This window comes from Triticum urartu, chromosome 4 (genome assembly GCF_003073215.2).
Source record: "Triticum urartu cultivar G1812 chromosome 4, Tu2.1, whole genome shotgun sequence".
In the NCBI taxonomy this organism is placed as follows: domain Eukaryota; kingdom Viridiplantae; phylum Streptophyta; class Magnoliopsida; order Poales; family Poaceae; genus Triticum; species Triticum urartu.
Genome location: NC_053025.1, coordinates 472,372,967 through 472,395,286, shown reverse-complemented (window position 1 = coordinate 472,395,286; position 22,320 = coordinate 472,372,967). Strand labels below are relative to the sequence as shown.

The 22,320-nt window shown below is 45.0% G+C and overlaps 2 protein-coding genes across 3 annotated transcripts; both read left to right on the top strand.

Annotated features, from left to right (window-relative positions):
- The first annotated feature begins 1,512 nt into the window (after positions 1-1,512).
- LOC125552117 (histone H2A-like) lies at positions 1,513-6,829 on the top strand. Of its 2 annotated transcripts, XM_048715596.1 has the most exons (2): positions 1,513-1,611; positions 6,269-6,829. In XM_048715596.1, the coding sequence occupies exons 1-2, from the start codon at positions 1,570-1,572 to the stop codon at positions 6,701-6,703; spliced, it is 477 nt and encodes a 158-aa protein (XP_048571553.1). In that variant the 5' UTR covers positions 1,513-1,569; the 3' UTR covers positions 6,704-6,829. The 2 variants fall into 2 exon arrangements, with proteins under 2 accessions (XP_048571553.1, XP_048571554.1); XM_048715597.1 differs by lacking the exon at positions 1,513-1,611 and having other exon boundaries at positions 6,148-6,829.
- Positions 6,830-10,367: 3,538 nt separating this feature from the next.
- On the top strand, positions 10,368-11,041 carry LOC125553959 (histone H2A). Its single transcript, XM_048717596.1, has one exon. The coding sequence runs from the start codon at positions 10,448-10,450 to the stop codon at positions 10,916-10,918; it is 471 nt and encodes a 156-aa protein (XP_048573553.1). The 5' UTR covers positions 10,368-10,447; the 3' UTR covers positions 10,919-11,041.
- Positions 11,042-22,320: the final 11,279 nt, after the last annotated feature.

Here is a 22,320-nt window from a genome sequence, read left to right as displayed (position 1 = left end):
ATCGCCAAGTGCTTGTTCTGCAGGTCTGGTCTTCGACTCTCAACGCCTTCAAGGCCATGCCACTGGCATGATTTTTGGTTTGTTGGTGTTCCATCTCTTCCTCCCATGTGCGTCTTGGCGACGCTGGTGGTCGAAGACGGTTTCAGATTTGCTTGTTTGCAGGGACCTTAGTGGACTTGTTTCTAATTTTTTTTATTTGGGGCTCTTGAATAATTTCCTGGACACTTGTCATGTCCCAGTCTTTCTAGTAGTTTTCACATGCATGTAGAATTGTACTCCAGATGCGTTTGGTAGGCTGCATTAAGTCTAGCCAGGCCATGAGGGCAACACATGAAGGGCCGGGTCAAGCAAAGGCGGGAAGCCATCCGGAGGCAAGTCAGTGGAGATCAACGACCAGGCGTGCACGGCTAGACAACATGTTTACTTTGACCACGGCCTTTCATCGTGTAACACTGTGTTATGTATAGCTGTTAACTCTTAATCATGTCCAGTGTATACAATCAACCAACGTGTACCCGTATGAGCACAACCAATACGAGCAACCAAACATGTTGCGTAAAGGCGGTGCTACGATGCAGGAAGAGAAGATGCAAACAACCAATCAAAATGCAGATGTTGGTCTTTCACCTGCATACGCTCGACTAGACCCAAGTGAGACAGGTATGCAAAAGGGCAAAAAAATAATGCAGATAACCAAACGCATCCTCCGTTTATTGGTTAATAATAATGTGTGTGGTTAAAAAAACAAAGAAACGACCTAGTATTGTTTTGACAGTCTGTTTGTTTCGGCGGAAGTAGTATTAGGGAATGGGAATTAGAAGGGCGTGGGGTTTAAATTCCCTTGTTTGATTGGAGGACAGGGGAATTGATGATGAACGGGGAAAGGGAGTTGCCAGTCAAACTCCCACTTATCTCTTCCCACGGGGGGCCTGGTAATTGGAGGAGGGAATGGGAAATGAGAGAGAAAAAACCAATCACTATGTTCGTTGCTCCCGTCCCGCAAGCTGCGGAAATAAGATTCCCACGACTAACTCCCACCCCCAAACCAAACGAGGGATTGTGACTGATAGTTCACTTTCCATGTCTAATCTCTCAGCTAACTCCCACTTAAAAATTCCCATGCCTTTTCCCACGGACTGCCAAACACGCTGTGAGGGAAATAAATGACCGGTCAAGGTTTGAGTGTGAACCAAATCTTGTTCGGGATAAATGAACGACTTCAATCACGCAAAAAAAAGAAACTTCAATCACGCGCCCAGGCCTCGAATTGGCAGGCGGGAAACCTGTGGGCAGAAATTTCCGGGCTCCAGAATTTCCTCGCACCTGATTCGTCCAACCAAGCCTCCCACGGATCGCTCCTCCCAAAGCCGCATCGCGGCCGTCCAAGGCCCTCCCGATCCAACCGCCCAACGCCCGCGCCCGCGGATCGACGGGCCCACCACCCGCCCTCCGCGCCGTTTAAATACCCCCGCCCCTCCACAATTTCCATCACAGCTCTCAATCCCAATCTCCCATCACAAAACCAATCCTCCTCCGCGCCCCGAGCCCCAAGAGCATCACCTGCAAGCAATGGACGTCTCAGGCACCGGAGCTGGCGCCAAGGGCAAGAAGGGCGCGGCCGGACGCAAGGCTGGCGGCCCCAGGAAGAAGTCGGTGACGCGGTCCGTCAAGGCCGGGCTTCAGTTCCCCGTCGGCCGCATCGGGCGCTACCTCAAGAAGGGCCGCTACGCCCAGCGCGTCGGCACCGGCGCCCCCGTTTACCTTGCCGCCGTCCTCGAGTACCTCGCCGCCGAGCTGCTGGAGCTCGCCGGGAACGCCGCCAAGGACAACAAGAAGAGCCGCATCATCCCGCGCCACCTGCTGCTCGCCGTCAGGAACGACGAGGAGCTCGGAAAGCTGCTGGCCGGCGTCACCATCGCGCACGGTGGCGTGATCCCCAAGATCAACCCGGTGCTCCTCCCCAAGAGGACCGCGGAGAAGGAGGGCAAGGAGCCCAAGTCTCCCAAGAAAGCGACCAAGTCCCCCAAGAAGACCACCAAGGCTTAGATCGACGCGTTCCATGTCGTAGACTGTCGTAGTGTTCTTCGTAGTGGTCCGGTGGTGTTCCTGTAGTTGTGTTGTTTTATCTTGTTGTGTGCATGTTTAATGGAAGAATGTCAGAAATCTCTCTGACTTGCCCAAATATTGCGGCGTTTATGACTCTCTGATTTGCCCAAAAATTGCGGCGTCTCTGACTCTCTGTGATTTGCGCAAATATTGTGCCGTGTCTGACTCTTCGCGAATTTCCCTGTGTCTGACTCCCTGATTTGCCCAGATATTGCGCTGTCTTTGACTTTGTGGTTTGTGAATCTCCTTGCCAGAAGGTTTTCCAGTTCTCTTTGATTCAGTTTTGCTGCTCCACCTTATTTGCAGCGCATCATGCTAAATAACTTTCATCCCAAATATGCCATTGCTGTCTCAAAACCTCTGAATTTGATAATTTGCAATCATATCGACAGTCGACAGCGGGGTATCAAATCGTGGGCTGCCATTTGCGAGCGTATGCATAACAGGGAGACATGGCTCTAGGTTTTGTGTATCTGTCGTTCGTGGGCTGAGCTATTGCTCCTGGAGTTTTCTGAATATCAGCACGAAGATGGACTATAAGTGACCGAACTTTGAAAGGCCTTGAAAAAGCATGGAGTAATTGTTGAACTCAGAACAGCTATCCTTTGTAAGCAATGCTTGAACCAATTTCCTTACCATCAAAACGCACCATCTCAACACAACGTTTAGAAATACAGTTCTATTAATGTTTTTTTTTGTGTGCAGAAGTTAAGATAAGTATTTTGCTACAAATGGAACGCCTGAGATTTTTTGTAAGCAAGGCTTGAAAAATTATGTTGTCACAAGGATGACAAATTTCTTTTAGCAAGCATGGCAAACCCTTTTTTTTGAGCATCAGTACAGACACAAGCGCTCATATACACGTGCATACACTCACCCCTATGAACGCACACACGCACACCATATCCCTATGAGCACCTTCGAGAGACTGAGCCGGCATATCATCTTGAGATTTACAAAGTCACCGTAGGCGTCTCGTCGTTGACGGTGGCAAACCCTTGCAAAAGGAAGTTGCCATTTTCAGATTTGTTGTTTGTCATGCTTGCAAAAGGAAGTTGCCATTTTCACGACATCATAAATCTCTACTTCTCTACTTCTACAAAAAATGGTGCGCCTGCCATCCTCCACTGGCAGCCATCAAATCTACATCTAACGCATACGAAGTAAGCTGTGGCAGTTTTGCAGAAAGGTACTAGCACTTCGCTCCATGTTCATAGACAACCCCTTGTTGCCATAAAAATATTAGATTGGTCGTGCCTAAAAATCTTGATGTCAAATATTTAGCATTTTCATAGATAATCTATTAATCATCACGTTTCCGCTGTTAATAAAAAAATGTAGATTTTATGGATGCTATCCGTAGCTACAATAATATTACGGCTGGTGAATGTTTCTCATTTTACCGTTACCTTTTCGTTTTCTAAAGTTTGCTTGTGGGTATTATTTAGCAATTTTCAAAACTAGATAGACCTCTTTCTTCTAAGAGAACAATATAATACCTTCATAAGATGCAAGTATAGGGTATTAAGAAAGTGGTGGATTCCAACCCGTGAAACCGTTATATTGCTATGAATAACAATATAAACATCGCATGAGTGGACCTCGCCCTTCGATCCAAGATTAGATGGCTGTCAATGACTAAGTCACCACTAAAATGGCCACATGAAGTCACAAATCCGCGTTGTAAGATTTGGCATGCTCGTAGTGAACCCCGTGTCGGGACACACCTATCAATAACCAATGTTCGCAACATTGAATATAAGTGGTTAGGACATAAAGTATGATATACACCTAGAGTATATATTTATATATTTATGGAAAGGAAATCATAATACCACATGTTTACAGGATTATCTGTGTGTAAAGCACGTGCCAAGAGGTTTGGGCGAAGCGACTCCTTGACAGTTGTCGAGTGCCGAGTGCATAGTTGGGATGGAGAAGTGGCCCACACATGCATGCTTTTTGAAAACAGGCGAGGCATGTCGGTGATTTAGCATTGCGCGTTGTTGCATGAGATGCGAGCAAGGCCCACACACTCGTATTATCCACGTTTCTCTCCTTCACCCCCCCCCCCTCTCTCTTGTGTGGGGCCCATATCCATATATTTGTTCTCTACCTTGTTTGCCTAGGGAAAGCTTCTAAAGTTCAACAAGTTTAAAACCTCAATAGGTCAATATTGTCAAAAGATAAAAAATTAAAATTTGGGCCACATTTCCCCCTGCTGCTTGTACTATAATTCAACAAATTACCAAAAAGGAAATTTCCAAAAATCAATAGCGCTAAAAATTTGAATGCTCCATTTTTTGGATGTCCAAATTTGATTTCCCAAATCTTGTTGGGCAATCGCTTGTCAAATAACCAGGCCCTCCAAATATCATCTATGAGGACGTCAAAATGGCCCATAACAATGTTTTTGCTCCCTGCGAATGAACAACATTGCCAAATGTTAGTCGTAACATTCAGAATATATGTGATGATGCTATATGGGTTGATTGTCGATATGTTGAGGTCAAACTGACATGTACCAAATAACCATTATTTCAAAGCTATATCTGAGACGACATGACTTGTGTAATCCTACAAGAAACACACCCTTGCAAATTTGGAAACTGTCAGTCTGCTTCAATATCTTTTTAATCAAAGTTTCGGCAAGGAGAAGGCCTTTCTTATTGTTGGGGAAGTTACTATAACATCTACCATCTTGTCAAATATATGGGAATGTTGAGGCCAAACCAACATGTCCTGGATATCCATTATTTCGAAGCTATCTGAGATGTCATGGCTTTGTGTAATGCTACACGAAACATAGATTAGCTGTTTGTGTGCGTCACAATTCGTATATACTCCCTCCGGTCCTTTTTACTATGCATATAAGAATTGTCTGAAGTCAAACTTCGTAAAGTTTGACTATATTTATATGAAAAAATATTAACATTTATAATGCTAAATTTATACAATATGAAAAGTAAAGTCATGACGCATCTAATGTTGTTGATTTCACATTCTAAATGTTTGTATTTTTTCTATAAACTTGGTCAAAGTTTACGAGGTTTGATTTCAAACAAATCTTATATGCGAACTAAAAAGGACCGGAGGGAGTACAAAAGATTCAAATGCGAGAATGATGTTTTTATGGGGGATATCTCAACAATGTATACCCTCTTGTCACTTGTATGCGTTGATTTACGGCATGTTGAGACCAAATTGACAAGCATTTGATATCCATTATCCTAAAGTTATTTCAAATTTCTCATATGTGTTTCGCTGTATTGTTTATTTTGTTGTGGAACTGATTTAGAGTCCCCGACAAACGCTATACACTACACGATTTTGTGCTCTGCTTACAGGCCGGGTGTGAGGCATATTTCTGTATTTTTCCCATGGCATGAGCCGTTAATGACTTTGTTAAAGTCAGGCTCTTCTTGAGACTTTGTGGATGTAAATCCAGATTGGTTGATAACTCAACTATCCATCCACTTAAGTCTCGAACAGAAGTAACATTCATATTAACTCCAGAAGCACATTTAACGACACTCCAAGCATACCTAACTAAAGAGCAGTGCAAAAAAAGATGGTTTACTGTTTCCTTTATAATTACAAAATTTACACTTATCACTACCGGAGAAATGCTATTTTTAAACATTAACCACAAGAACACTTTAATTTTCAGAGGTACCTTGATAAACCACAATTTCTCAAAGGGAAAATCCTCTTGGACTGCTTTCAGCATATTGTACATGGATTTAACAGTAAAATTCCCTGATCCAGTAAGTTTCCATCTAACAGTGTCGTTTCATCAGTGAGCTGGACATCTTTACAAAAATCCCTGGCGCAACTCTCCAACAAAGCCGCACTCAAATTTCGCCGGAGTACCACTTTCTCCTTCTTTTTTTCATTCACCGATCCGCGACGCGCAAGGTATTTTGGCCATCGCGGCCGTCCATTCCCCTCTGGATCCAACCGTCCAACGCCCGAGCACGCGGATCGACGGCCCCACCACCGTCTCCCCTCACCGTTTAAGTACTCTGCCTCCTCTGCTCCATTCTCACCAACCCACCCCGCAATCCACCACCATCAAATCTCTCTGCCCCTTTCCAGCTCTTCTTCAAAAGCGCCGTCGTCAGTAATGGAGGCCTCAGGCGCTGCAGCGAAGGGGAAGAAGGGCGCGGCCGGGCGCAAGGCCGGCGGCCCCAGGAAGAAGTCGGTGACGCGGTCCGTCAAGGCCGGGCTCCAGTTCCCCGTCGGCCGCATCGGGCGCTACCTCAAGAAGGGCCGCTACGCCCAGCGCGTCGGCACCGGCGCCCCCGTATACCTCGCCGCCGTCCTCGAGTACCTCGCCGCCGAGCTTCTGGAGCTCGCCGGGAACGCCGCCAAGGACAACAAGAAGAGCCGCATCATCCCGCGCCACCTGCTGCTCGCCGTCAGGAACGACGAGGAGCTCGGAAAGCTGCTGGCCGGCGTCACCATCGCGCACGGCGGCGTGATCCCCAAGATCAACCCGGTGCTGCTCCCCAAGAGGACCGCGGAGAAGGAGGGCAAGGAGCCCAAGTCTCCCAAGAAGGCGACCAAGTCCCCCAAGAAGACCACCAAGGCTTAGATCCACCCATTCCATGTCGTAGTGTTCTTAGTAGTGGTCCGGTTGTGTTCCTGTAGCGGTGTCGGTTAATCTTGTTATGTGCATGTTTAATGGAAGAACGTCAGAAATCTCTCTGACTTGCTCAAATATTGTGCCGTCTCTGACTCTGATTTGCCATTTTGCGACGTCTCTGACTCTGCGGTTTGTGAAGCTCCTTGGCACAAGGTTTTATAGTTCTCTTTGATTCTGTTTTGCTGCACCACCTCAGTGCTAAATAGCTTTGATCCCAAAGATGTCAGTGCCAAGTCGTAAGATCTGAATTAGATAATTAGCAGTCATATCAATAGTCGTGGGCTGCCATTTGCGAACGTTCGTGGCTGCACGAAAGCCCACTGCTCAAAACTGTATGTGTTGGCTTGGGCTGAACTATGCTTGCTGCTGGAATTTTCTGAATATCAGCACGAAGATGGACTATAAGTGACCGAACTTTGAAAGCCCTTGAAAAATTATGGATTAATTGTTGAACTCAGAACATCATTCATGTTTTTTTCTGACCTATTCTGTATTCACGCTAGTTTGATTGGTACACTAGCTATTTTCTCCACTAGTACCAAACAGCTATCCTTTGTAAGCAAGGAACGAATCAATTTCTTTACTATCAAAACGTACAATCTCAACACAACGTTTAGAAATACAGTTCAAATAAAGTTTTTTTTGGGGCGGAAGTTAAAATAAAGATTTCGCTACAATTGATCATAAGATTTTTAGCATGACAGATAGAACGCCTAAGATGAAAGACTATGTTGTCACGAACTCACGATGATGACAAATTTCTTTTAGCAAGCATGGCAAATCCTTGCCATGTTCAGATTTTTTTGTTAGGAATTGTTATGCTTGCAGAAGGAAATTGCCATTTTCACGACATCACAAATCTCCACTTCTATAAAAAAACGAGTTGTTGATTATGATGCGTCTGCCATCCTTCACTGAGTCATCGGATCTACATCTCACGCATACAAAATACACCGTGGCAGTTTTGCAGAAAGGTACCAACACTTCTCTCTGCGGTCACAGCCAACCCCTTGTTGCCATAAAAATATTAGATTTGTCATGCCTAAAAATCTGATGTCAAATATTTAGCATTTTTGTAAATAATGCTTTTAATTTCAAATCATGTTTCAGCTCTTAATAAAAAAATATAGATTTTGTGTATGCTATCCGTAGCTACAATAACATTTACGGCCGGTGAATGTTTCTCGTTTTACCGTTACCTTTTTGTTTTTGAAAACTTGTTTGTGGCTATTATTTAGCAATTTTCAAAACTAGATAGACCTCTTTCTTCTAAGAGAATATAATACCTTCATAAGATGCAAGTACGAGTGTTAAGAAAGTGGTGGATTCTAACCCGTGAAACCGTTATATCGTTGTGAATAACAATATAACGCACATGAGTGGATCTCGTCGTTCGATCCATGCTCAGATGGCTGTCAATGACTAAGTCATCACTAAAATGGCCACATCAAGTCACAAATCCGCGCCGCAAGATTTGGCATGCTCGGAGTGAACCCCTTGTCGGGACACTCCCATCGATAACCAATGTTCTCATCATTGAATATGAGTGATTAGGACATAAGATATGATATACACCAAAAGTATGAATTTATATATTTATGGAAAGGAATTCATAATACTACATGTTTACATGGTTATCTGTGTGTGTAAAGCACGTGCCAAGAGGTTTAGGTGAAGCGCCTCCTTGGTAGTTGTCGAGTGCCGAATGCATAGTTGGGACGGGGAAGGGGCACATACACGCATACTTTCTCAAAACAGGCGAGGCAGGTGGGCGATTTAGCATTGCGCGTTGCTACATGAGATGCGAGCAGGGCCCACACACTTGTGTTATCCACATCTCTCTCCTTCACCCCTCTTTCTCTCCTGTGTGGGGCTCATATTCATATGTGTTCTCTATCTTGTTTCCCTATGGAAAACTTCTAATATTTAATAAGTTTAAAATCTAAATAGGTTAACATTTTCAAAGATCAAGATTTAAAATTTGGGTTACATTTCCTCCTAATGTCTGTACTATAATTCAACAAATTATCAAAAAGGAAAGCTCGAAAAATCAATTGCGCGAAACATTGGAATGCACCATTTTTTGGATATCTAAATTTGATTGCCCACATCTTGTTGGGCAATCACTCGTCAAATAACCAGGCCCTCCAAATATCATCTATGTGGACATCAAAATGGCCTATAACAGTGTTTTTGCTTCCTGCGAATAAACGATGTCACCAGATGTTAGTGGTAACATTCATAATATATGTGATGATGCTGTATGGATTGATTGTCGACATGTTGAGGTCAAACTAACTTGTACAGATGTACCAAATAACCATTATTTCAAAGATATACCTGAGATGGCATGGCTTGTGTAATCCTACAAGAAACACGCCCTTGCAAATTTGGAAACTGTCACTTTGTCTGCTTCATTGTATTTTTAATCAAAGTTTCAAAAAAGAGAGGCCTTTTTTATTGCTGGGGAAGTTACTATAATGTCTACCATACTGTTAAATATATGGGTATGTTGAGGCCAAACCAACATGTCCTGGATATCCATTATTTCGAAGCTATTTGAGATGTCATGACTTGTGTAATGCTACAAAAAACATAGATTAGCTCTTCGTGTGCGTCACAATTCGGATATACAAAAATTCAAATGAGAGAATGTTTTTCTGGGGGAAATCTCTACAATGTATACCCTCTTGTCACTTGTATGCGTTGATTTAGGGTATGTTGAGACAAAATTGACAACCACCTGATATCCATTATCCTGAAGTTATTTGCAATTTCTCATATGTGTTTCACCATATTGTTTATTTTGTCGTGGAACCAATTTAGAGTATCTAACAAACGCCATACACTATACTATTTTGTGCTCCGCTTACAGGCTGGGTGTGAGGCCCATTTTTGTATTTTCCCCATGGCATGAGCCGTTAATGGCTTTGTTAATGCAAAGTCAGGTTCTTCTCGAGGCTTTGTTGATGTAAATCCGGACCGGTGATAACTCAACTATCCATCCAGTTAAGTACATTGAACAAAAGTAACATTCATATTATCTCTGAAAGCACATTTAAGGACACTCAAATCATACCTAACTAAAAGTAGTGCAAAAAAAGATGGTTTGCCGTTCAGACCAACCCCTCTTCAGCATTGTCTTTAGTGAGAAATGCTATTTTAAACATTAACCACAATAACACTTTAATTTTCAGAGGTACCACAACAAACCATAATTTCTTAAAGGGACAATCCTCTTGGACTGCTTTCAACATATTGTACATGGATTTAACAGTAAAATTCCCTGACCCAGTAAGTTTCCATCTAACAGTGTCGTTTTCATCAGTCAGCTGGACATCTTTACAAAAATTCTGTAAACTTAGAGCAACTCCAACGGCCCCCCTCAAATTTCGTCGGAATTTAGTACGTAGTACTATTCCAACCTTGTCACTATCACTTTCTCCTTCTGTTTTGTTTGCATACACCGATCCGGGATGCCCAGGGTATTCTGGCGATCGCGGCCGTCCATTCCCCTCTGGATCCAACCGTCCGATGCGCGCGCACGCGGATCGACGGACCCACCACCGCCTCCCCGCACCGTTTAAATACTCTGCCTCCTCTGCTCCATTCTCACCAACTCACCCCGCAATCCACCATCACCAAATCTCTCTGCCCCTCTCCAGCTCTTCTTCAAAAGCGCCGTCGTTAGCAATGGAGGCCTCAGGCGTTGCAGCGAAGGGGAAGAAGGGCGCGGCCGGGCGCAAGGCCGGCGGCCCCAGGAAGAAGTCGGTGACGCGGTCCGTCAAGGCCGGGCTCCAGTTCCCCGTCGGCCGCATCGGGCGCTACCTCAAGAAGGGCCGCTACGCCCAGCGCGTCGGCACCGGCGCCCCCGTCTACCTCGCCGCCGTCCTCGAGTACCTCGCCGCCGAGCTGCTGGAGCTCGCCGGGAACGCCGCCAAGGACAACAAGAAGAGCCGCATCATCCCGCGGCACCTGCTGCTCGCCGTCAGGAACGACGAGGAGCTCGGAAAGCTGCTGGCCGGCGTCACCATCGCGCACGGCGGCGTGATCCCGAAGATCAACCCGGTGCTCCTCCCCAAGAGGACCGCGGAGAAGGAGGGCAAGGAGCCCAAGTCTCCCAAGAAGGCGACCAAGTCCCCCAAGAAGGCAACCAAGGCTTAGAGACACGCACAGGTTGCTGTAGGCTGTTTAATGCTTTGTAACAGTGGTCGTTGTTCGGCTAATGGTGCCGATGTAATCTTCGTTGCTAAGAGAAATGTCAGAAATCTCTCTGATTTGCCTAAATTCTTTGCTCTGTCGACTGTTCTTGTTTCCCAGTGCTCGGTTTTGACATTTCCCTAACAGCAATGCCCACCAGGTGCTCGATCTCCGGTAGACAGCGCCGGAGATGAGATGGAAGGGAAGTTTGCACGGTAGCACCGCGTAGCTACGGCTGTCACTTCGGCGATCCCTTCCGTGCCTAGAAATCCCCACACGGTATACTCCGGCAACTCCATCCACCGCCATGGCGTCCGGCGGTACCGTAAGCCACGGTCAAGTGGTGTCTGTGCAAACTGCCCGCGGCTGAATCTTCTGTGCACCTGTCTTGCTCGACGGAATGCTTGACAAGAGCTATGGCGTCGAAACAACACCACTTGGCCGCTGTCAGCTTGTCGGCCCCATCAATGTTGCTAGAGTGCGGCAACATGTTCGTGCCGATGCTGCTCGGCTCGACGGCCTTGCCGTTGACTGATTGAATCATGGTCTGTCGTTACACCATGTGTTAATTTTATCTGAGATGGTGAGGTGCTGTGGCCTCTGCAAAGTTTTTCCAGAGTAGTTGTCCCTCCCATTCAGTATCTTTATCCAGAGAGCTTAATCGCCCAGTTGCTCTATCTGTGGCAGTGGGCAATTTTTTTGAGTTAATTACACCTGTAGTACAAGAACTTGCAGCGAATTAACAGAATCATACAAAAACTAAAAACCCAGAAAAATGGTACAATAACTTATCTAACAACACAATTTGATACAATTTCCGTTAATCCTAACGGTGTCGCTGTTAACTCGCCTGGCTGTCTGGCACTCTCCCTCTGCCTTGTATGGGTCCTACTTGTCAGTCAGACAGGGAAATAAAAGCAACAAAAAATAGGGCGCTCTGCCGTGATTCAAACCCGTGACAGGATTTCTTTTCGCAAATACGCAAAGCTTGCGTATCCTTTCATTAATAGAAGAAGTTAGAATGAATACAAAAGATAATACAACACATGATACAAACGCAAGAGGCATGAACATGATACCGAAAATAAAGAGACATGGGATGCTTGACCCAAATAAAGATAACATGGCTAAACTCGCCGACCAAAGAAGCAGCCCCACTGACAACTTGACGACCAATATCTCCAAATCCAATACCGAGGACATAACGAGCAAACAAGACAACGCCTTCATGAAGGAGAACGACATCAAGACGTCGTCGTCGTCTGATCGGGAAACCCAGACCTAGAGTTTCCCCTGATGCTCGAAGAGGGGCACACATAATGACCATGACAGCGCTTCCAAGAAGAAAACGGCATCCGCGAGTGTCGCCGCTGCTAGCATAGGATGCAGGGATTTCTCCCTGGCCACCATCCAAGCAATCACAAGCAATCGGAGCACGGACCGGAGAAGCGGAAGTTTAGCATAGGTCGGAGCTGCAACTGTAGGAAGGGGAGCCACGCCTAACGCCGAAGGAGGCACCGGGCGCCGCCGGACGCGCGGGCCTTGGAGGAGGGCAAGGTCACCATTCAATCTCCCTGGCCACGATATTAGAAGTCTAGGCGCTTGACGATTGTACCATTCGATTTTTTGTGCCAATGTAGAGGCAGATTTGTTTCTATACCGTAGTTTCAGACACGTCCTAGTTCGCTCGCCGCCTTTGCTGACTTTTCTGACTGTTATCTTTTTATTATGTGTTTTTTTTGTTTTTTGTTTCTTTTTATTTTTTTCAGATCTTAGGTTTCTTTGGTTTTTTCTTTTTATTATTTTGCATATTTATTTTTATATAGGTTTTGCAATATACGGTGAACTTTTTTCAATATACACACTGAACATTTTAGTATATGATAATTTTTTAAATACACACTCAACATTATTGTATAATACTCGGTAATAGTATATGATAAACATTTTTTTTACATGATAATGGTGGGTTTTATTCCTCGGTAATAGTGTTACAGTCTGCTGATACAAAGTTAGAAACACTGTCTGGAATATGGTGCAACTAACAAGCGGTGCTACCTCATGTACGACGAATATTGGCAAGACTATGAGCAACCTATATTAACGACACTCAATTTTCTGCGGAATAAACCCATGAGGTTCCAGAAGCTTTCTGATTTCCAGTATTAGATGTCCATAAGCTGAAAGATCCAACCAGTTGTCCGTCAATGCAGCAAACCGTCAGATTGAATAGGAATAGGTAATCTTGACCGTTGCATGCTCATTCTCCGTTCTTCTAAAACAGCACTGATCTCGGATTCAAGCGTATCTTTGCAAAAGAAAAGATAATGATATGCTGAGAAAATGACTGCTCCATCCGAGTCACATTTAACACTTTTTAATATACATTTCTAATACACACTAAACATTTCTTTCATATATGGTGAACTTTTTTTATTATATATATCGAACCTTTTTATAAAACACATGCTAAACAATTTCCTAAAATATATGTTATATTTTAGTAGGTTTTTAGAATGGGTCTTTTACATCTGTATCCCTTACTCGAACCCACTACTCACATTTGCCCCTAATTCGCAAGCCTGCTCAAAAATACCTCTCCGCCGTCATGTTTCCTTATAGAATTGCCCTTCCGTGCCGTTTCCGTCCAGTCAAGGTTGTTTGACTGGTAAGCGGCCGTTTCTTTGACATTTTTGCCCCTCCATCCTTACACCTGGGCCCAGGTCATCAGTTCACTCTCTCTCCCTCTCATTCTCTCGCCTGAGCCGCACGCTCTCTCTTTCTCCCCCAAATCGCCTCCCGTCGTAACCCTAACCCTAGCTCGCTCGATCCAACTCGCAAGGCTCGATCTCCTGATGGCAGCCATGGTGGAGCTTCAGATTTGACTCTGCGCGACACTCTACTACGGCGGCGGCGGCGGCGGATGGATGGGGATAGCAGTTGCGGCGGCAGCGGCGAACGAGGGAGCACACCGCAGCCACAGAAGCATGCTTCAGCGGGGTAAGTTTCTCTTCTAATCTGGCGGAGTCTCATGCCATTTGTAGTTCGATTTGGGATTTGTTGACCTAGTTCATAGTGCTCATGGCGTTGGGATCTGTCTCTGTTTTCCATGGTCATCGTAGGATCGACCCCGATAGAGCAGTTGGGATGGAATGTAGAATGGAAACCACACTTTTAGCTAGAGCTGGCACAAAAGCAACCAATACAGGATTCTCTTTTCCTTTTGTTGCTGACAATCAATGGACTTTTAATCAGTTTAGATCTGCCATATGTGCTCAATATCCATGGGGTCTATATGATGCAGTGGAATTCAGGTACTGGGACATTGACAAAACAGCTTGGGTCCCTGTCCAGTGTGATGATGAGCTTGGTATCATGTTTGCAATACATGATTATTTCCCTGCTAAACTAGAAATCAGTGTCATACAAAGGAAGAGAGGAGAGCCAGAGAGCAGAGGAACAAGATCTCAGTCTAGGTCTAGAGATAAAGGTAGGACCAGCCAATCAAGGGGCAGGAAAAAAATGCTCATAGTAGAGGCAGCAGCAGTTCCATGCAGGCACCAGGGAACACCTACTGTAGAAGTTCCTAAGAATGCAGGTCCCTCTCATAGTAGAGATTCAGTTGACCCCTATACTGAAGAGGGACTACCAGATGATTGCCAAGTGATGATGAGGATGAAAAGTTGTTTCCACAGTTTGTAACAAGGAAGAAGGGCAAGGAGAAAGATGATGAGGGGGAAGATTATGTTCCACCCCCTTAAGCATGTTTGCTAAGGCAGGTGAAGATGAGAAGGAGGAGGACAGGGACATGATACTCTGAAACATCTGATGAGGAAAGACCAGATGTGCAATACAATAGAGATGATCCTTCTTTGGCACAGGGAACAATATTTTCCAGTGCTTTAGACTGTAGAAATGCTCTTGCAACCTTCTCAATAAAGACTCAAAGTGAATTTGTGATAGACAAGAGTGACAGTACTAGGTTGACAGTGCATTGTGCTTATAAGAGGTGTCAATGGAGGATGCATGCCTCCTTAATGAGACATAGCACACTGTTTCAGGTATCAAATATAGCAACTAACATTGCATTTGTAGTTAGCAGCATTGATACTGTATTTTGTTTGCTTTGCAGTACATAGGGTTCTAACATGTGTCTGAACTTTCATGAATGCAGGTTTAAGGTGAACAAAACTGCTCATACATGTCCCAGTGTGAACAGGAGAAAAAGATTGAAGTCAGCTAAGAGTAGATGGGTTGCTGATGCTGTGAAGACCTGGGTTTTAGAGGATTCAGAAGTGGGACCAACAGAATTGCAGAAAAATTTGAAGAAGAAGTATGGCCTGGCAGTTCCATATATGAGAGTATTCTATGGGAAGCAAATGGCACTTGACAATATCTATGGTAAGTGGGTTGACTCTTTCCAGTTACTGTATACCTTCAAGGCAGAAGTGGAGAAAGCATCTCCTGTAGTGTAGTTACCATTGATAAACACACTGTGCAGAGTACAAACTAAATGGGAAGAGAGACAGAAAGAGTGCTTTAGAAGAGTATTTGTTTCTTTCAAAGCATGTTGGCAAGGGTTTTTGAATGGATGTAGGCCTTATCTTGCAGTAGATGGCCACTGCATTAAATGGCAGATTTAGAGGGCAACTAGTTAGTGCATGTGCTGTGGATGCTTGCAATTGGATCTTCCCAGTTGCATATGGAGTTCTAGAGGGTGAAAACATAGACAGTTGGACTTGGTTTTTTCAGAACTTAAGAGAGCTTATAGGACACCCACCAGGTCTTGTTATCCATACTAATGCATCAAAGCCTGGAGACTGCAGTGGAAGATGTGTTCCCAGGTGTGGAGCCATAGAGAATGCATGAGGCATTTGGCTGCAAATTTCACAAAAAAGTTTAGAGGAAAATTCTTTGATGAAAATTTACGGCCCTGCTCATTGACATACAACATAAAGAAACACAACTGCCATCTTAGGCAGTTGCACAGTAAGGCTGGTGTGAAGGAGTACTTAGAGGAGCATCATAGATAGCTATGGGCAAGGTCACTGTTCAATGAAGTATGTAAAGTAGATTATGTTAATAAAAATCTAGCTGAGTCCTTTAATTAAAAGATTAAAAAATGGAAGGGTGTTACACATTGCTTGCTAGACAAAATAAGACAGTTTTATAATGGAGAAGTTTGATCTCAGACAGCAGATTGCAGCTGCTACATTCATGGCCACATCATAATCCCCAAAGTCATGAAAATGCTTCATGCAAAATCTAAGGACCTTGATGAGATAGTGAAGAGAAGCACATAGAGGCAGAGATCACAGCAGTTGACAAGGAAAAGAGAGAGTGGAGATATCCAGTAAATTTGGCCACTGGGACTTGCAGTTGTAGAAAGTGGCAGTTAACTGGACAGCCTTGCATACATGCTTTGTATTTTATTACTTCAATGAGAGGCCCAGTAAGTGAGATTGATCAGTATGTACATGAGTACTTTTCTGTTGCTAGATTCAATGCTACTTATGCTGAATTTGACCTGCAATGGAGGGGCAAACAAACAGGGGATTGGTGGGACCCTGGGTTAAATTGTCTGCATCCATGCAAAACAGGGCCCCTGGGTAGACCTAGGAAGACAAGAATAGGGCAAAATCCGAGGGGAAAAGACTTGGAGGAAGGAGAAAGAAATGTGGCAGGTGTGGAAGGCTTGGCCATCGTGGCACTCCTGCAAGGAATCCATTGACCCAGCTTCTGGGGAAGAAGAGCACTGGGGGGCTGAAAATGCAACAGATGATCATTTAGATGCTGAAACAGATGCTTGAAAATGCTACTGAGGTTGAAACAGATGCTGAAAATGCTACAGAGGTTGAACCTGATGCTGAAAATGCTATAGAGGTTGAACCTGATGCTCCAATTGCTACAGATGCACCAACAGTGTCATCTGCTGTAAGGTGCAACTGCTATAGATGTTCTCATTTCAATTTTTGCTTTATTTGATGTTCTCACCTTTTCTAAAGGCTTATGTTTGATGTTCTCATTTCCTTTTTTGCTGCATTTAATGTTCTCATTTCATTGTAGCCCAAGGAAGAACTACAAAAAGGCAGCTGATAGAGGGATGTCACCAGCCAAGAAGAGACTCAATTTTGCACCAGATCCTACAGTAGGATCTGTAACTGGAAGCAACCAGCTAAGCAAAGAAGTGAGCAAAACTGTCACCACAAGGAGGAGTTCAAGGCTCTTAACAAACCCTGCTTGCAACACCAGGAGCAAGAAGATGAAAGACCTGTGACTGGAATCATTTACTGCTATTTTTGTTGTTTAACAACTATTTGTGAACTTGTTATCTGCTATCTTAAGTGTGTGATGCTGAAATTGTGAACTTATGTAATGGTGAACTTGTGAGCTACTATCTTGAATGTGCAATGCTCCTTTTGTATATGTAGTTGCTATTTGTGAGCTGCTATCTTGTGAGATGCTAGTTTCAAATATTTTTGTGAGCTCCTATTTTGTCACAACATATCATTTGTTCAAATATTTCAATCTATGCTATTTCAGTCATCGATCAAAGCAAGATTCTTGAGTCATTTCCAAATAGCAACATCACAACATTCCCAAATCACAGCATTGTCCTGTGATAATACATACCCACACCAAGCTCCATCACAACATACACTACAAAGAGAAATCCATTTAGTATGGATTATTAGACCACCCAGAAACAAATGTGGCCACAATGCTAATACCAAGAACTATGATAAATCCCCATGCTTGCATAAGCTCGTTCCTCTTTTTCATCTTCAGCTTCAGTTTCTTGTTCTTCTCGGTTAGATACATCACCCTCCTCTCTAAATCATGAGATTTTAGCCAGCTCTTCTCCAATCCTGCATGAAGCTCCTCAAATGCACGAGCAACACGTTCGGTCGGTGGCGGGTCAATCCATACAACCCACTCACATTCATCAGGAAGCTGCAAAATCAATGATCGAATTAGAAAGAGGGGAAAGAGCAGAATCGAATCAAGCTTAAAAGCCAAACACTTACATCAAGAGGGCAGCCGAGAAACCTTCTGCCGGAGCTTGCTCCTCCCCAGGCGACACGACGAGCAGGAATAAGCCCGTGGCCAGGCACCGCTGCATCGAGCGAACCTCAAGGCCACAGAATGTCAGATCGGGGATGTAAAACTCCGATTGAAACTGAACTATGCCGACACCATCAACCTAACAGCAGCAAAAAAACCAAATTGATGAACCCTAATTTCGCAATATGCCCATATCTCCCCCAAATCGACACTGAAACTTACATTGGCGGCCACCGACGAGCTCGTAGAAGACATCCCCGCCGTGCCCGCCGTAGACATCGCTCACCACGCCGTGCTTGACCTGCCCCTCTCTCTCTCGACCGCGGAAACGCCCCGATCCAGTACGTGCTCAAAAATGCCCCTGTCGTCGCGAGGAAGAAGAAAGAGGGGAGAGAGAGTGAACCGTTAGTTGGGCCAAGATGTACGGCAGGGAGGGGCAAAAATGTCAAAGAAACGGCACGTTAGCGTTGTTGGAAATATGCCCTAGAGGCAATAATAAAAGCATTATTATTATATTTCCTTGTTCATGATAATTGTCTTTATTCATGCTATAATTGTATTATCCGGAAATCGTAATACATGTGTGAATAATAGACACCAACATGTCCCTAGTAAGCCTCTAGTTGACTAGCTCGTTGATCAACAGATAGTCATGGTTTCCTGACTATGGACATTGGATGTCATTGATAGCGAGATCACATCATTAGGAGAATGATGTGATGGACAAGACCCAATCCTAAACATAGCATAAGATCGTATAGTTCGTTTGCTAGAGTTTTCCAATGTCAAGTATCTTTTCCTTAGACCATGAGATCATGTAACTCCCGGATACCGTAGGAGTGCTTTGGGTATACCAAACGTCACAACGTAACTGGGTGACTATAAAGGTAGACTACGGGTATCTCCGAAAGTGTCTGTTGGGTTGACATGGATCAAGACTGGGATTTGTCACTCCGTATGACGGAGAGGTATCACTGGGCCCACTCGGTAATGCATCATCATAATGAGCTCAAAGTGACCAAGAGTCTGGTCACGGGATCATGCATTACGGTACGAGTAAAGTGACTTGCCGGTAACGAGATTGAACGAGGTATTGGGATACCGACGATCGAATCTCGGGCAAGTAACATATCGATTGACAAAGGGAATTGCATACGGGGTTGATTGAATCCTCGACATCGTGGTTCATCCGATGAGATCATCGTGGAGCATGTGGGAGCCAACATGGGTATCCAGATCCCGCTGTTGGTTATTGACCGGAGAGTCGTCTCGGTCATGTCTGCTTGTCTCCCGAACCCGTAGGGTCTACACACTTAAGGTTCGGTGACGCTAGGGTTGTGAAGATATGTGTATGCAGTAACCCGAATGTTGTTCGGGGTCCCGGATGAGATCCCGTACGTCATGAGGAGTTCCGGAATGGTCCGGAGGTAAAGAATTATATATAGGAAGTGCTGTTTCGGCCATCGGGACAAGTTTCGGGGTCACCGGTATTGTACCGGGACCACCGGGAGGGTCCCGGGGGTCCACCGGGTGGGGCCACCTATCCCGGAGGGCCCCATGGGCTGAAGTGGGAGGGAACCCAGCCCATAGTGGGCTGGGGCGCCACTCCCCTAGGGCCCATGCGGCTAGGGTTGAGGGGAAACCCTAGAGGGGGCGCCCCCTTGCTTGGGGGGCAAGCCCCCCACCCTTGGCCGCCGCCCCCCCTAGTAGATCCATCTACTAGGGCCGGCGCCCCCCCTTGGCACCCCTATATATAGTTGAGGAGAGGGGAGGACTTCATACCTGAGCCTTGGCGCCTCCCTCTCTCCCCGTTACGTCTCTCCCTCGTAGTATAGGCGAAGCCCTGCTACTGTGACGCCCTGCATCCACCACCACGCCGTCGTGCTGCTGGATCTTCATCAACCTCTCCTCCTCCCCTTGCTGGATCAAGAAGGAGGAGACGTCTCCCGTCCCGTACGTGTGTCGAACGCAGAGGTGCCGTCCGTTCGGCGCTTGGTCATCGGTGATTTGGATGACGTCGTGTTCGACTACATCATCACCGTTCTTTGAACGCTTCCGTGCGCGATCTACAAAGGTATGTAGATGCATCCGATGTCTCGTTGCTAGATGAACTCCTAGATGGATCTTGGTGAAACGAGTAGGAAATTTTTTGTTTTCTGCAACGTTCCCCAACAGTGGCATCATGAGCTAGGTCTATGCGTAGTTCTTCTTGCGCGAGTAGAACACAATTTGTTGTGGGCGTAGATTTGTCAACTTTCTTGCCGCTACTAGTCTTTTCTTGCTTCAGCGGTATTGTGGGATGAAGCAGCCCGGACCAACCTTACACGTACGCTTACGTGAGACCGGTTCCACCGACTAACATGCACTAGTTCCATAAGGTGGCTGGCGGGTGTCTGTCTCTCCCACTTTAGTTGGAGTGGATTTGATGAACAGGGTCCTTATGAAGGGTAAATAGAAGTTGACAAATCACGTTGTGGATTTAACGTAGGTAAGAAGACGTTCTTGCTAGAACCCTAATTCAGCCACGTAAAACTTGCAACAACAATTAGAGGACGTCTAACTTGTTTTTGCAGCAAGTGGTTTGTGATATGATATGGCCAAAGTTGTGATGAATGATGAATGATCTATATGTGATGTATGAGATGTTCATGCTATTGTAATAGGAATCACGACTTGCATGTCGATGAGTATGACAACCGGCAGGAGCCATAGGAGTTGTCTTTATTCTTTTATATGACCTGCGTGTCATTGAGAAACGCCATGTAAATTACTTTACTTTATTGCTAAACATGTTAGCCATAGTAGTAGAAGTAATAGTTGGCGAGCAACTACATGGAGACACGATGATGGAGATCATGATGATGGAGATCATGGTGTCAAGCCGGTGACAAGATGATCATGGAGCCCCAAGATGGAGATCAAAGGAGCTATGTGATATTGGCCATATCATGTCACGTTTATTATTTGATTGCATGTGATGTTTATCATGTTTTGCATCTTGTTTACTTAGAATGACGGTAGTAAATAAGATGATCCCTCATAAAAATTTCAAGAAGTGTTCCCCCTAACTGTGCACCGTTGCGACAGTTCGCTGTTTCAAAACACCACGTGATGATCGGGTGTTTTATTCAGACGTTCACATACAACGGGTGTAAGACAGATTTACACATGCAAACACTTAGGTTGACTTGACGAGCCTAGCATGTACAGACATGGCCTCGGAACACAGAAGACCGAAAGGTCAAGCATGAGTCGTATAGAAGATACGATCAACATGAAGATGTTCACCGATGTTGACTAGTCCGTCTCACGTGATGATCGGACACGGCCTAGTTAACTCGGATCATGTAATACTTAGATGACCAGAGGGATGTCTAATCTAAGTGGGAGTTCATTAATTATTTGATTAGATGAACTTAATTATCATGAACTTAGTCTAAAATATTTTACAATATGTCTTGTAGATCAAATGGCCCATGTAGTCCTCAACTTCAACGCGTTCCTAGAGAAAACCAAGCTGAAAGACGATGGCAGCAACTATACGGACTGGGTCCGGAACCTGAGGATCATCCTCATAGCTGCCAAGAAAGATTATGTCCTACAAGCACCGCTAGGTGAAGCTCCCGTCCCACAGAACCAAGACGTTATGAACGCTTGGCAGACACATGTTGACGACTACTCCCTCGTTCAGTGCGGCATGCTTTACAGCTTAGAGCCGGGGCTCCAAAAACGTTTTGAGAGACATGGAGCATATGAGATGTTCGAAGAGCTGAAAATGGTTTTTCAAGCTCATGCCCGGATCGAGAGATATGAAGTCTCCGATAAGTTCTTCAGCTGTAAGATGGAGGAAAATAGTTCTGTCAGTGAGCACATACTCACTATGTCTGGGTTGCATAACCGCTTGTCTCAGCTGGGAGTTAATCTCCCGGATGATGCAGTCATTGACAGAATCCTCCAGTCGCTTCCACCAAGCTACAAGAGCTTTGTGATGAACTTCAACATGCAGGGGATGCAAAAGACCATTCCTGAGTTGTTCTCAATGCTGAAATCAGCGGAGGTAGAAGTCAACAAGGAACATCAAGTGTTGATGGTCAATAAAACCACTAAGTTCAAGAAAGGCAAGGGTAAAAAGAACTTCAAGAAGGACGGCAAGGAGGTTGCCGCGCCCGGCAAGCAAGCTGCTGGGCCGGGAAGAAACCAAAGAATGGACCAAAGCCCGAGACTGAGTGCTTTTATTGCAAGGGAAGCGGTCACTGGAAGCGGAATTGCCCTAAATACTTAGCAGACAAGAGGGCCGGCAA